This window comes from Scyliorhinus canicula, chromosome 11 (genome assembly GCF_902713615.1).
Source record: "Scyliorhinus canicula chromosome 11, sScyCan1.1, whole genome shotgun sequence".
Taxonomy (NCBI): Eukaryota; Metazoa; Chordata; class Chondrichthyes; order Carcharhiniformes; family Scyliorhinidae; genus Scyliorhinus; species Scyliorhinus canicula.
In genome coordinates this window covers 8,402,714-8,419,115 of record NC_052156.1, presented here as the reverse complement: position 1 = coordinate 8,419,115, position 16,402 = coordinate 8,402,714, and the positions used below count along the sequence as shown (strand labels likewise).

The following is a 16,402-nucleotide window of genomic DNA, read 5'->3' as shown; positions in this document are numbered from 1 at the left end:
TCTGTGTACCCGAACAGGCGCCGGAATGTGGCAACTAGGGGCTTTTCACAGTAACTTCACTGCAGTGTTAATGTAAGCCTCCTTGTGACAATAATAAAGATTAAGGGCAGTACGGCAGCATAGTGGTTAGCACAGTTGCTCCACAGCTCCAGGGTCCCAAGTTCGATTCCCAGCATGGGTCACCGTCCGTGCGGAGTCTGCACGTTCTCCCCGTGTCTGCGTGGGTTTCCTCCGGGTGCTCCGGTTTCCTCCCACAACGATGTGCGGGTTTGGTGGATTGGCTCTGCTAAATTGCCCTTAGTGTCCAAAAAGGTGAGGTGGGGTTACTGGGTTAGGGTGGAGGCGTGGGCTTGGGTAGGGTGCTCTTTCCAAGGGCGGTGCAGACTTGATGGGCCGAATGGCCTCCTTCAGCACTGTAAATTCTATGATTATCATTATTAGATGTAGCATACTTCGATTTCCAAAAAGCTTTTGATAAGGTTCCACATGAAAGGCTACTTAATAAGATAAGAGCCCATGGTGTTGGGGGCAGTATATTAGCATGGTTAGAGGATCGGCTGACTAAAACAGAGGGAGAGTTGGGTGAAGACAGGATGGCAAACTGCAGCTAGTGGCGTTCCAGAGGAATCCGTTCTGGGGCCACCATTACTCGGAATATATATTAATGACTTGGACGAGCAAAGTGAATGCATGATTGGTGTGTTTCCGGAAGACACAGAAATGGGTGGGAAAGAAAGTGGCAAGGATGACACGAAGAGTCGGCAGAGAGATATCGACAACTTAAGTCAAAAACTTGGCCGACGGAATATAACGCGGCTGAATGTGAAGTTAGGAAACAATTTCCACAAATTCACTACCCTCTGAGAGAAGAAATTCCTCCTCACCCCCCGTGCAAATGTGAGGAAAACCTTTTCCACCCAGAACACCCCTAATAATAATAATCGCTTATTGTCACAAGTAGGCTTCAAATGAAGTTACTGTGAAAGGCCCCTAGTCGCCACATTCCGGCACCTCTTCGGGGAGGCTGGTACGGGAATTGAACCCGCGCTGCTGGCCCTGTTCTGTATTACAAGCCAGCGATTTAGCCCACTGTACTAAACCAGCCCTGGTGTGAGTTTGGAATTCGCTGCCTGAAAGAATGGTGGAGGCGAAGACCCTCATAACATTTAAGAAGTATTTAGACAGGCACATGCGGGTGCACAAGGCTATGGACCCAGTGCTGGGAAATGGGGGGTTGAATAATGAGGGGGTCGTTTTTGACCGATGAGGATGTGATGGGCCGCAGGGCCTTTTCTGTGCTGTATGACTCTACAACTCTATCCTTTATTAAAAGTAACGGAATACAGAGCTCCCATTAAGCACATTTATAAACTACAATTCAACATCATCATTGGTTCAGTCTTACCTTCAGAAACTTGTATAACAGGAAGGTAAACCAATTTGTCAGCATCTTCTCAGCTACCGATTCAGTCCTGGGAAAACAATGTTGTAAATATCAAAATATATTTCAATGTCATTGGTTTACAGTTTACAGTATAACTACCATCTTCATCATCTCCAGAGGCGATGAGCATCAAGGGTTTAATTTGACATAAATGGGTTAAAATGTCAGTCCTGGTATGTAATTCATCTTCGAGTACAAGCCTTGGTTATCCCGATTACTGTTATCTGATTTACTATCCCAGGCAAGGACTAGCCATCAGGGATTTGGGGTGGTCAGGGAGGTTAGCGTGTCAGATGCTGGGGGTGGTTGGAGAGATTGGTGAGTCTGGGGCTGGAGGGGTAAGAGTGAGTCAGGGATTGGGTATTGGGGGGGGGGGGGTACGGGATGGTGAGGAGGAGAGTGAGTCAGGGACATCAGTGAGTCAGGGATTGGGGGTCAGGGAGATCAGTGAGTCAGGGATTGGGGGGTCAGAGATCAGTGAGTCAGGGATTGGGGGTCAGAGATCAGTGAGTCAGGGATTGGGGGTCAGAGATCAGTGAGTCAGGGATTGGGGGTCAGAGATCAGTGAGTCAGGGATTGGGGGTCAGAGATCAGTGAGTCAGGGATTGGGGTCAGGGAGATCAGTGAGTCAGGGATTGGGGGTCAGAGATCAGTGAGTCAGGGATTGGGGGTCAGAGATCAGTGAGTCAGGGATTGGGGTCAGGGGCATCAGTGAGTCAGGGATTGGGGGGTCAGGGAGATCAGTGAGTCAGGGATTGAGGGTCAGAGATCAGTGAGTCAGGGATTGGGGTCAGAGATCAGTGAGTCAGGGATTGGGGGTCAGAGATCAGTGAGTCAGGGATTGGGGGTCAGGGAGATCAGTGAGTCAGGGATTGGGGTCAGGGACATCAGTGACTCAGGGATTGAGGGTCAGAGATCAGTGAGTCAGGGATTGGGGGTCAGAGATCAGTGAGACAGGGATTGGGGTCAGAGTTCAGTGAGTCAGGGATTGGGGGTCAGAGATCAGTGAGTCAGGGATTGGGGGTCAGAGATCAGTGAGTCAGGGATTGGGGTCAGGGAGATCAGTGTGTCAGGGATTGGGGGTCAGAGATCAGTGATTCAGTGATTGGGGGTCAGGGAGATCAGTGAGTCAGGGATTGAGGGTCAGAGATCAGTGAGTCAGGGATTGAGGGTCAGAGATCAGTGAGTCAGGGATTGGGGTCAGAGATCAGTGAGTCAGGGATTGGGGGTCAGGGAGATCAGTGAGTCAGGGATTGGGGTCAGGGGCATCAGTGAGTCAGGGATTGGGGGTCAGGGAGATCAGTGAGTCAGGGATTGGGGTCAGAGATCAGTGAGTCAGGGATTGGGGGTCAGAGATCAGTGAGTCAGGGATTGGGGGTCAGGGAGATCAGTGAGTCAGGGATTGGGGGGTCAGAGATCAGTGAGTCAGGGATTGGGGGGTCAGAGATCAGTGAGTCAGGGATTGGGGTCAGAGATCAGTGAGTCAGGGATTGGGGGTCAGAGATCAGTGAGTCAGGGATTGGGGTCAGGGGCATCAGTGAGTCAGGGATTGGGGGTCAGGGAGATCAGTGAGTCAGGGATTGGGGGTCAGAGATCAGTGAGACAGGGATTGGGGTCAGGGAGATCAGTGAGTCAGGGATTGGGGTCAGGGAGATCAGTGAGTCAGGGATTGGGGGTCAGAGATCAGTGAGACAGGGATTGGGGTCAGGGAGATCAGTGAGTCAGGGATTGGGGTCAGAGATCAGTGAGTCAGGGATTGAGGGTCAGAGATCAGTGAGTCAGGGATTGGGGTCAGAGATCAGTGAGTCAGGGATTGGGGGTCAGAGATCAGTGAGTCAGGGATTGGGGGTCAGAGATCAGTGAGACAGGGATTGGGGTCAGGGAGATCAGTGAGTCAGGGATTGGGGTCAGAGATCAGTGAGTCAGGGATTGAGGGTCAGAGATCAGTGAGTCAGGGATTGGGGTCAGAGATCAGTGAGTCAGGGATTGGGGGTCAGGGAGATCAGTGAGTCAGGGATTGGGGGTCAGGGAGATCAGTGAGTCAGGGATTGGGGGGTCAGGGAGATCAGTGAGTCAGGGATTGGGGTCAGGGAGATCAGTGAGTCAGGGATTGGGGTCAGAGATCAGTGAGTCAGGGATTGGGGGTCAGAGATCAGTGATTCAGTGATTGGGGGTCAGGGACATCAGTGAGTCAGGGATTGGGGGTCACAGATCAGTGAGTCAGGGATTGGGGTCAGGGGCATCAGTGATTCAGGGATTGGGGGTCACAGATCAGTGAGTCAGGGATTGGGGTCAGGGGCATCAGTGATTCAGGGATTGGGGGTCACAGATCAGTGAGTCAGGGATTGGGGTCAGGGGCATCAGTGATTCAGGGATTGGGGGTCACAGATCAGTGAGTCAGGGATTGGGGTCAGGGGCATCAGTGATTCAGGGATTGGGGTCAGGGAGATCAGTGAGTCAGGGATTGAGGGTCAGAGATCAGTGAGTCAGGGATTGGGGTCTGAGATCAGTGAGTCAGGGATTGGGGGTCAGAGATCAGTGAGTCAGGGATTGGGGGTCAGGGAGATCAGTGAGTCAGGGATTGGGGGTCAGGGAGATCAGTGAGTCAGGGATTGGGGGGGTCAGGGACATCAGTGAGTCAGGGATTGGGGTCAGGGAGATCAGTGAGTCAGGGATTGGGGTCAGAGATCAGTGAGTCAGGGATTGGGGGTCAGAGATCAGTGATTCAGTGATTGGGGGTCAGGGACATCAGTGAGTCAGGGATTGGGGGTCACAGATCAGTGAGTCAGGGATTGGGGTCAGGGAGATCAGTGAGTCAGGGATTGGGGGTCAGAGATCAGTGAGTCAGGGATTGGGGGTCAGAGATCAGTGAGTCAGGGATTGGGGTCAGGGGCATCAGTGATTCAGGGATTGAGGGTCACAGATCAGTGAGTCAGGGATTGGGGTCAGGGGCATCAGTGATTCAGGGATTGGGGGTCACAGATCAGTGAGTCAGGGATTGGGGTCAGGGGCATCAGTGATTCAGGGATTGGGGGTCAGGGAGATCAGTGAGTCAGGGATTGGGGTCAGAGATCAGTGATTCAGGGATTGGGGGTCACAGATCAGTGAGTCAGGGATTGGGGTCAGGGGCATCAGTGATTCAGGGATTGGGGTCAGGGAGATCAGTGAGTCAGGGATTGGGGTCAGGGGCATCAGTGATTCAGGGATTGGGGGTCAGGGAGATCAGTGAGTCAGGGATTGGGGTCAGAGATCAGTGATTCAGGGATTGGGGGTCACAGATCAGTGATTCAGGGATTGGGGTCAGGGGCATCAGTGATTCAGGGATTGGGGGTCAGGGAGATCAGTGAGTCAGGGATTGGGGGGTCAGAGATCAGTGAGTCAGGGATTGGGGTCAGAGATCAGTGAGTCAGGGATTGGGGGTCAGAGATCAGTGAGTCAGGGATTGGGGTCAGGGGCATCAGTGATTCAGGGATTGGGGGTCACAGATCAGTGAGTCAGGGATTGGGGTCAGGGGCATCAGTGATTCAGGGATTGGGGGTCAGGGAGATCAGTGAGTCAGGGACATCAGTGAGTCAGGGATTGGGGTCAGAGATCAGTGAGACAGGGATTGGGGTCAGGGAGATCAGTGAGTCAGGGATTGGGGTCAGAGATCAGTGATTCAGGGATTGGGGGTCACAGATCAGTGATTCAGGGATTGGGGGTCAGGGAGATCAGTGATTCAGGGATTGGGGGTCAGAGATCAGTGAGTCAGGGATTGGGGGGTCAGGGAGATCAGTGAATCAGGGATTGGGGGTCAGAGATCAGTGATTCAGGGATTGGGGGTCAGGGAGATCAGTGATTCAGGGATTGGGGGTCAGAGATCAGTGAGTCAGGGATTGGGGGTCAGAGATCAGTGAGTCAGGGATTGGGGGTCAGAGATCAGTGAGTCAGGGATTGGGGGTCAGAGTTCAGTGAGTCAGGGATTGGGGGTCAGAGATCAGTGAGTCAGGGATTGGGGACATGATTCTCTCCCCCCCCCCCCCACGTCGGGTGGGAGAATCGGCGGGGCGCTAAGCGAATTGCGCCCCGCCGCCCCAACCCGCGAACACGATTCTCCCGGCCCCCCGAAACGAGCGCCGCGCGAATCGTGTCGGGCCGCTCGCAGAATCGCCGCAAACGGCGAGCGTCGATTCTCTACCCCGGATGGGCCGAGTGGCCAGCGATGAAAGTGACAGCCCTGCCGGCGCCATTCTAACCTGCTCTCTGGCCGGCGGGACCTGAGGCTTCAAGGGCCGGGAGCCGAGGTGGGGAGGGGGGGCTCCAACCCCGGGGAGGCCCTCCGGAGTGGCCTGGCCGGCGATTGGGACCCACCGATTAGCGGGCCGGCCTCTCTGTCGGCGGGCAGCCGGCTCCACTGGCGAGCCTGGACCCATGCGCCATGTTTGTGCGGGGCAGCCTGGGGGAGGACAGCCACCGCGCATGCGCTAGTTGGCGCCGGCCCAACTGCGCATGCGCGGGACCCAAGGCGCCGCGTCTTTTACACGGCGCCAGGTCTCTGATGCCGCGCCAAGGCCCCGCCCCCGTAAATCGCACAATGCCCCTGTTAGCCCCACGGAGGGCGGAGAATGGGGGTCTGGGAACTGGCGCCGACGCCAGAGTAAAACATTCCGGTTTTTACTCCGGCGTCGGCACATAGACTCCCGGAGGGAGAATCCCACCCAGGGTGATCAGTCGAAATTATGTTTTTTGAAGTAGTGAGGCCGGAGATCTAAGCTTCTGGGGAACTCAATTGATGTAATCGGAGCAGGTCAATCAAATGCCTAAATTCTCCCTGGATGGTACCAGGGAAAGGAGGACTCCATTTTCCTGTTCTTGCTGGAGCTGGGAGAAGGAGCTACTGGTTTCCATGATTGTAGTTCCACTCAACTGGCATGTCCTTCCCCAGTACAATATTTTGACTGAAGGTTACCAACAACAACTTTCAATTGAAGATCTCAAGGTGGGTCTTCAAGCAGGAGAGAGGCAGAGACGTTAAGGGTGACATTCCAGGTCTTAGAGTCCAGGCCGCAGAAGGCATGGCCACCAAGGATCTGGGATGGGCAAAAGGCCAGGACTGGAAGGATGCAGATGTCTGGGAGGGTTTAGGACTGGAGGGGTTACAGCGATGGGGGGGCGGTGGGGGGGGCGGAGGCGAGAGTAGTTTAGTCCATGGAGAGATTTTAAACTTGATTTTAACTTGCTGTCTGAAAGTTCCACTTCCCGATCTAACTGCCTCTTAACTCAGACTATCTGTCAGCATTAGCCAATTAATGAAAATCCCAGAGTCACAGGCACACATGATAGATTCCACAATAAACTGACATTTTCTATTCCTAATTGGAACTAGTTTTTGAAAGAACAAACATCGCTCGAACAGCAGTCTCGACATGTCAACCAAATAAATGTGCCACTTTCTCAGAGCCAATCTCTGTACTTAACAAATAGAGGGAGAGGAGTGTTGGGAAATGTAATCAGCTTCCCATTTCACATACCCACTGTCCCCATCAAACACTCCCAGGACAGGTACAGCACAGGGTTAGGTACAGAGTAAAGCTCTCTCTACACTGTCCCCATCAAACACTCCCAGGACAGGTACAGCACAGGGTTAGATACAGAGTAAAGCTCCCTCTACACTGTCCCCATCAAACACTCCCAGGACAGGTACACAGGACAGGGGTTAGATACAGAGTAAAGCTCCCTCTACACTGTCCCCATCAAACACTCCCAGGACAGGTACAGCACGGGGTTAGATACAGAGTAAAGCTTCCTCTACACTGTCCCCATCAAACACTCCCAGGACAGGTACAGCACGGGGTTAGATACAGAGTAAAGCTCCCTCAACACTGTCCCCATCAAACACTCCCAGGACAGGTACAGCACGGGGTTAGATACAGAGTAAAGCTCCCTCTACACTGTCCCCATCAAACACTCCCAGGACAGGTACAGTACGGGGTTAGATACAGAGTAAAGCTCCCTCTACACTGTCCCCATCAAACACTCCCAGGACAGGTACAGCACGGGGTTAGATACAGAGTAAAGCTCCCTGTACACTGTCCCCATCAAACACTCCCAGGTCAGGTACAGCACGGGGTTAGATACAGAGTAAAACTCCCTCTACACTGTCCCCATCAAACACTCCCAGGACAGGTACAGCACGGGGTTAGATACAGAGTAAAGCTCTCTCTACACTGTCCCCATCAAACACTCCAGGACAGGTACAGCACGGGGTTAGATACAGAGTAAAGCTCCCTCTACACTGTCCCCATCAAACACTCCCAGGACAGGTACAGCACGGGGTTAGATACAGAGTAAAGCTCCCTCTACACTGGCCCCATCAAACACTCCCAGGTTATGCAAGGATCTCTTGTTGCACAACAATGTGTTTTGGCCTCAGCTTCAGAGGAGACATTTTACTGCAACCTTTTCACTTTGTGGCAAATGGCACGATTGTTTTGTGGTGTAGATTGACGCCAGCTGGGCTACAAATCTGCGTACATTTATCTCAATCGACTGCAGAGAAAGGGCAGTACTTGTGACAACTCTGTGCTGGAACTTAATCAGGTCTTTTGAGGTGACAGGATAGCTGTTAAATAACTGCTGACTTGTGAAGCCAGTAACTGAAGACCAAAGATCTGGGAAATGTAAATTTTAAAACCTGAGATGATCCTTACATAAAATCATTGAATCAGAAATGCCAAAAGGCGTCACAGTGAAACTGAAGTACATCCCGACAGAGAGACAGTGAAAGAGAAAGGCAGAGAGAGACAGAGTGAGGGGGGCAAGATAGAGAGATGTTAGGCACGTACAGTGGTGGGTTCCCTCCAAGTGGCTGCCAATCTTTTAAGCAAATACTGAATTCCAATTAAAATCTACCAATTAAGTTAATTATCCAACTTAATACATAAATCATCCGAAACGTCACCTCGGATCTGACTACACTTCAACCGTGTTGCATGATAATGACCTTGGAAACATCCCCTGCAAAGTAATTAAAATGTTTCATGATTATCAATGCTTATTAATTCTAATTTGTTCACAGCTCTTGTAAAGAGCAAGGAAGAGCATGAGCGAGTGAGACAGAGAAAGCGCGAGAGAGTGCGCAAGCTTCTTTTACTCTGATCGAGCATTGTGTCTCATTCCCAACCACCAAACAATACCTCCACTACTGTCATTCTTGTTCCATTCCCACTCTGTCACATATTGGCTTCCCACACCAGGTTTCCTTGAAGTGAGACTACCAGAGTCTACAGCACAGAAACAGTCCATTCAGTCCATCTAGTCTGTACTATCCGCACTAGCCTCCTCTGTGCCCTCCACCCAAGTTAATCAACGTAACTTTCTATCCCTTTCCCCATCATGTGTTTCTTCGGCATGAGTACTCCAGTGTTAGTGAGTTCCCCACCTACCTGCTCTCTGACTAACGACATATCTCCAAAATTCCCTATCAGGTTCAGTGGTATATCTGAACGGTCCATCCATTAATCCCGGCCTTGAAAATACTTCCTTTTTCAAAGATATCTTTGATTTTGAAAGGGAACAAGTCATTGTGGGGAGGCTGGGTTGACAGGTATGGTGGAGATCTTTCTGTTTGCTTACGTAAAGGTCCTCCATCTCTATTCCTTAATTTCCCCTTTCTTTTATTTTGATCATTTTTACTCCAAGGGTGATTAATGGACGTGTATCTTGAAGTCAAGCAGCAGAGAGAATGGGGAATTCAGAATTTACAGAAGAAAACACTCTGCTAGACTCTGCTGGTTGGAACCGGAGACTCAGACCAGAGCGAGAGAGATGGAGTGGGACTCGGTTTGATTGATTGGTTGGCGGCCAATGAACTGGCCAAAAGGCCGCACTCTGCCCGGTAACAGGTGGTGATTGGACCCTCTCCCGGTGGGGTGGTTCTCGGGGGGCCTGAGGGAGCACGTGAGTGCGAGATTCAGAAAGGCAACGACCTGCTTCCGCTTCATCGCCAGAACGACTGTGAGTGTTGTATTTCTGAAACTACAGAGACCTGAATGAATCTGCAGTAAAACCTCGAACTGAAAGAAACGTTTGAAGAGGCGCAAGGTGTCAAAAACCACCATCAGAAACAAAGACTCTTTTTTCCTTTAACTGATGATTTTCTTTTACCCGCTTTCTTCCCCTCTGTGTTTGTCTGTCTTGTGTGTGTTTATGTAGAGGTTGAGGGGAAAGATAAAGCGGGGAATTAGGAATTCGATGATAGACCACCAGTGGTATTTGCTGCATATTTCACCTTCATTCTTGTTATAAATAAGTGTTTCTACTTACACACCCGGTGACTGTAATTATTCGGCAGCCAAGGGCCAAAGGATTTGGCTATTTTTCTGAGAATTATTGTTAATTCACCTTTGACTCTGGGTCAGGTGGGGCTGGAATTGACCGCACACTAAGCCGGGGTGTCGTCACACGTCTGTGTTGAAGGAGGGAATAAATTCTCACTTTTAATGCATGGGGTCTGCATTCATATATCCGGGTCTTTAAGTTCAGCGCGAGCAAATACGCATTGCTTTTGCTGCATGTATCTGCTTCCCCAGCTCCAGAACGACAGAGACATCCCTGCTTTAAATCCATCCCCAGCTGCAACAGCGTGGGACATTACATTTGCTATGCCAGCCAAATTAATTAATATTTAAACAACGCTGTACATCTCAACAAAAGCATTTTCGCACGCAGAGGAGAACTCACTTCGCAAATCCATTTGGGCTGAGCCACAGTGGGAAAGGACAAGCACTGCGGACCATGGCTGGCATACAACAACAACACCCTGCCTGCAGATAGCGCCACCGTTGCTGTAAAATGCCCCAAGGGCTTCTCGGGCGCGATTATCAGACATACATTTATCGGTGAGCCACATGAGGAGGAATCCGGACCAGATGAACATGATCTAATTCAAAGAGACAGCTCTGAAGGGAACGAGAACCGAAGAGACATGATAATTTTTCTCCTTCCAAAATTCACCAAACAATCTCAGAAATGTCTGAGTATAATAATAACGCCCATTGTTGGCATCTGGTTCGAAAGACCATCCGCTATAAATGTAGTTGGGGATCATTGAAGAGAACAATGCAGTGTTAAAGTTTGTGTGTAGCCCACAAGTGAGCCTGGAGAGAGCTGGAAATAGGCTCAGAGTTACATTGTTGTGGAGGGTGGGGGAGGGGGCACGATGGAGTAGTGGGGCTGGATAGAGGGGGGTGGGGCGCAATGGAGCAGTGGGGCTGGTTAGAGGGCCAGCGATAGTTGGAGGCATTCCTGGAAGAGAAATAAATCATGGGTGGTGTGGTAGCACAGTGGTTAGCACTGTTGCTTGACAGCGTCCAGACCCGGGTTCGATTCCCGGCTTGGGTCACTGTCTGTGCGGAGTCTGCACGTTCTCCCCGTGTCTGCGCGGGTTTCCTCCGGGTGCTCCGGTTTCCTCCCACAAGTCCGAAGGACGTGCTTGTTAGGCGAATTGGACATTCTGGATTCTCCCTCAGTGTACCCGAACAGGCGCCGACTAGGGGATCGTCACAGTAACTTCATTGCAGTGTTAATGCAAGCCTAGTTGTGACCATAATAAAGATTATTATTATTAAACACGAAGGTAAAAGCCAATTACTGCGGTTGCTGGAATCTGAAACCAAAACAGCAATCCACACTCTTCCACCTATGGCCCCTTATCCAGCCCCACTCCTCCCCTCCCCTCCCAGTCTAAATCTGACCCCATTTCCAGTTCCAGCTTTGACAAAGGGTCACCCAGACTCGAAACGTCAGCTCCCTTCTCTCCTCTCAGACACTGTCAGACCTGCTGCGGATGTCCAGCATTTTCTGTTTGTGTTTCAGATTCCAGCATCCACAGTAATTTCCTATCGTGATGTGGGCGACACTGGCAGTGAAATATTGTTAATTTGACAGGGAAATACTCTTATTTAGTTTTGATTACACTACGCGGACGATGACACTGATTTTTGGGAGGAAAGATTCAATACTTCTAACCCAGATAAACTGCGCAAAATCTTTTCCATTCTGTGGAAAGCGTGAATCTGCCTGGGTTCATGATATTATTCAATATAATTATTCCATTCAAGGCATGTAATTGGATCCTATTTTATCAGTAATCTCACATTAAATGACTCCTGAGCAACAATGTGGAATGACTGGTCAACATAGGGCTTCACTGTCAGTGAGAAGCGTTAGAGCCCTAAGGTGTCTCTGTGCAACACAACCTTTAAGAAGCCAGAGGACAATTGCATCTGTTTTTCCTTGAGTAGCAAGCCTAAAGGCTCTGCTGATTGCTGCTTCTCGCTGCAATATATTTTCAGTATTTATTACGTGGCACAACTTTATCATGATATGTCATTCCTCAAAAAACTCCAATGCACCAAGATAGAGTTAGATAGTAGGTAAGTAGACAAAAGGACAACATTGAAATCAATGGAAGAAAAACCTCGAGAGAGAATCATATGCAGTGTAAAACAGGTTACTGATTCACTGTAAGCTCATTACACACTCCTGCCCTGGCAATTTCATCCCACAAAGCCGTCTCACTGTAAACTTCCATTTACAACAGAAGGAACAGGACTCCAATCGTGGTTCCACTCTCTGTTTGCAAGATAATTATGGATGACAATGGCCATCTAGCACAGCTCATATCACACATCCAGGATGACATACCAACGTTTATGAGTAGGAATAAGTCGGTTGGCTCCTCAAGCCTCCTCGAGCATTTGATAACATTGCGTACGTTATATCAGTGACGACAGCTCAACAGTACTTAATATGCTGTAAAGTAATCTGGGACATTGTGAAAAGCGCTGTACGAATGTAGGTTTTTTTTTAATTTGTCTTCCATTATACCTGCAAACAGGAGGCAGAGTGACTGCAACAATGGTGAAACTGGAGGCCCACTGCTCATTCTTCAAGGATACCTCATCAGAGAGCCGTTGACTGATGTTAGGAAAGGGGCTACGACAAAATCAGTCCACTTCCAAAACAACTCAACTCCGTAACTAATACAACCGTACCGTTCTGACATCTCTGGCAGCACATTAAACCGCCATTGGCATCTGCCCCTTTTATGCAAATGATGCTAGCCCCAGGGTGTGTCAATCAGACATTCACCAGCAACTCAGGGAAAACACAGATTGAATTGTTTGTCTGAATATTGTATAGAAGAGTGATGCACGGTACAAACATTCAGAAGAGCCTTAGCTCAAGAATTGGATAGATTCCCCCCTTCCCCCAGCGGTATCATACAAATTGTGTCGGACACACTGAATTTATAGCCAATCTGGGGTGAAGCAAGGATGACGCAGAGATGTGTAAAGCATTTCTTGAAGCAATCCCCCAGTGACAAATAGGGATTTAATCCTCAGACTCTACAAGAATAATAAAACATGAAAGAGTGAGTCAACGCCCTGTTTTGCATCAATCCCGCTTTTTATTTTCTTACACGTACTTTGATGAGACCCAAGATTCTCAAATCTCCGGGACATCAACACAGCGTGTCATGAGAATTGTACCTTATCTACTTCAGGGCACCGTGCAAATTTAGACTGTTATTTACATGTCGATTTAAATTTAAAAGAGAATTTTGGCAAAAGTAGAATATTTTATGTTGTCGTACTCAACCTTAAAAGTGCTACCCCCCAACCTCCACCCGCCCCAACAGCCCCTCACCCCTCCCTACGGCCTTGTCCACCGCTCACGTCACCCCCCCCCCCCCCCCCCTCCGCCACCACTCCATCATCCCGTCCCCACCATCCAACTGTCTCTACAATTATTAGAGATATAATTTTTCAAGCAAATTTTTAACTGAGGACTTGCTCCCAGCAATAGCGGCATGGTGGCACAGTGGTTAGCATTGCTGCCTCACAGGACACAGGTTCGATTCCGGCCTCAGGTGACTGTCTGTGTGGAGTCTGCACGTTCCCCTCCCATGTCTGCGTGGGTTTCCTCCGGGTGCTCCGGTTTCCTCCCACAGTCCAAAGATGTGCAGGTTAGGTGGATTGGTCATGCTATATTGCACCTTAGCATTCAAAGATTGGGTGGGGTTACAGGGATATGGCAGAGGATTGGGCCTAGGTAGGGTGCAGACTCGATGGGCCGAATGGCCTCCTTCTGCACTGTGGGGGTTCTATGATTCTACTCTATGTTTCTAATCGCTGTTAACCCAGTGGGCACATCGGCCACAGGACATTTTCTGAGAGTGATAACAGGTGATCTCTTCTGGGGGCGAGGGGGGGGGGTTTGGAGAGAATGGTGTCCCATCCCACTCTTTCCTACCCCCACCATCCCCCTCTCGCACCCTCATTCCCCTACTCTTTCTCACTCTCATTCCCTTCATCACTCATTTGCCCCTTCCCCTTATCTGTGTCCCCACCCCTGCTCATCCCCCTCCTCACCCCATCGCCCTCCTCTTTCTCACCCTCCTGTCCCTCGGCACCCTCTGGCCCCTCCTTCTCGTCGTCCTCCTCCTCCTCACCCCCATCCTCCTCCTCCCCTCAACCTTCTGACCCCCATTCCTGCCTTCACCCTCTGGCCCCTCCTCTGCCGTATCCTCACCCTGCTCATCCCTTCCTTCTCCTCATCACCACCCTCTCTGTCCTCCTCACCCCCACACCCCTCAAGAGACAGTGTTGGGCGAAGGAAGAAGAATTGTAATCCATCGGATAACATACGGCACCCACGGGAATGGGTCCGACAAGCAAAGGCGGACAATAAGGGACATTTTGTGCAGCATGTTCCTCCCTCTCGAAGTCAATCACCGAGCAGCCTGGGCGGATCTCTGCCTCTGATAACTTCCATCCACTGCAGCACTTCCTCTTCAAATTGGTTTTGGATGAATGCACATTCTTACAGTTCGGTTTAGGCATTTCCTCTGACTAGTAGATTTGGAACTGTTGTGTTAATCATCACTGTCAGCCAACTCTGTTCTAAACGCATGTCCAAAGAGTGAGAGGCAACTTGATTGAAACATAGAAGATCTTGAGGGGTATCGACAGGGTGGGTGTGGGGAGGATGTTTCCTCTTGTGGCAGAATCTAGAATGAGGGGGTCACTGTTTAAAAATAAAAATACCAGACTGATTCCAGGGATGGCGGGAATGTCAGATGAGGAGAGATTGACTAGGTTGGGATTGTTCTCGCTGGAGTTCAGAAGAATGACGCGGGGATCTCATAGAGACTTATAAAATTCTAACAGGACTAAACAGGGTAGATGCAGGGAAGATGTTACCAATGATGGGTGTGTCCAGAACCAGGGGTCACAGTCTGAGAATTCAGGGTAAACCATTTCGGACAGAGATAAGGAGACACTTCTTCACACAAAGAGTGGTGAGCCTGTGGAATTCATTACCACAGGCAGTAGTTGATGCTAAAACTTTGAATATGTTCAAGAGGCGGCTGGATATAGCACTTGGGGAGAATGGGATCAAAGGCTATGGGGAGAAAGCAGGATTAGGCTATTGAGTTGGATGATCAGCCATGATGGTGATGAATGGCGGAGCAGGCTCGAAGGGCCAAAAGGCCTCCTCCTGCTCCTATCTTAGTGTGATGATGTTACCAGCATCACACTAACAAATGATATAAATACCGCCACAGTCCCAGAGGCTTCTCTCCTCTTTGAAGGGGGGGGGGGGGAGCTGACTGGTGGCGATTTAACCCGAGAAGTTGGAGTGTTCATGAACAATCTCAGCCGGCACAGGAATTGAACCTGTGCTGTTGGCTCACTCTGCATCATGAACCAGCCATCCGGCCAACTGAGCTAAACCAGCCCCCGGCGCACCAACCGACTGGTGTAAGGGGTCGCTCATTTAAGACAAGAGATGAGGAGAAATCTTTTCTCTCAGAGAGTTGAGAGATATTGGAACGCTCTCCCTCAAAAGGCAATGGAAGCAGAGTCTTTGAATATCTTTAAGGCGGAGCTAGATGGATTCTTGGCAAGCAAGGAGGGGGGGAAGGTCATCGGAGGTCAGCAGGAATGTGATGCTGAGGTTAAAATTAGATCACTCATGCGAAGCAGGCAAGGGGCCGAGTGGCCTTCTCCTGCTCCTAATTCGTACGTTCATATGATGCCACCACTCCAAATAGTTTGCTCTATCACGGCCCTCCCTATACTATCGAACCTCACCCCCACTTCAATCAGGCAATGATCAACTGGGACAGGAGGGAATCATCCAGCAATCCCTCAGGGTGTCTCCTGACATTGGAATACTAGGTTCCTGTAAACCACAAGAGACAATGCTGCACATGCAGACTGCTCGCTCCTCCCAACTGAATAAATCACACCACACACAGCGACAAGTCTTATTCACTTTTATGAGAACTCAATACCAACACTATTTATGACTCTGAGCCAAGCGAAAACAGAGTACAAGCTGTCATAGCCAACTGCTGTCCCATGTTACCAGCATCACACTAACAAATGATATAAATACCGCCACAGTCCCAGAGGCTTCTCTCCTCTTTGAAGGGGGGGGGGGGGGGGGGGGGGGGGGGGGGGAGCTGACTGGTGGCGATTTAACCCGAGAAGTTGGAGTGTTCATGAACAATCTCAGCCGGCACAGGAATTGAACCTGTGCTGTTGGCTCACTCTGCATCATGAACCAGCCATCCGGCCAACTGAGCTAAACCAGCCCCCGGCGCACCAACCGACTGGCTGACAAACATTTGCACAGAAAGGCAACTTGGTTCGATTGGGAGATGGTGGCGTCGTGATAATGTCACTGGACTCGTCACCCAGAAGCCCAGGCTAACGTACAAATCCCACCCTGGCGGATAGTGGAATTTGAATTCAGTTAATAAATCTAGAATTAAAATGACCATTAAACTATCATCGACTCTCGTAAAAACCCATCTGGTTCATGAACGACGGGAGGGAGATCTGCCATCCTTGCCCGGTCTGGCCGACACGTGCCTCCGCAATAATGTGGTTAACTCTTCACTGC

The 16,402-nt window shown here is 50.1% G+C and overlaps 1 protein-coding gene across 1 annotated transcript in view; it reads right to left on the bottom strand.

The window, feature by feature from the left end:
• The window catches only part of LOC119973746 (plexin-A1-like), a 580,418-nt gene that overhangs the window by 39,216 nt on the left and 524,800 nt on the right, over positions 1-16,402 (bottom strand). The window contains exon 23 of the mRNA XM_038812164.1: positions 1,406-1,472. Within this exon, the coding sequence (XP_038668092.1) occupies positions 1,406-1,472 (67 nt within the window). The remainder of the gene's footprint in view (positions 1-1,405; positions 1,473-16,402) is intronic.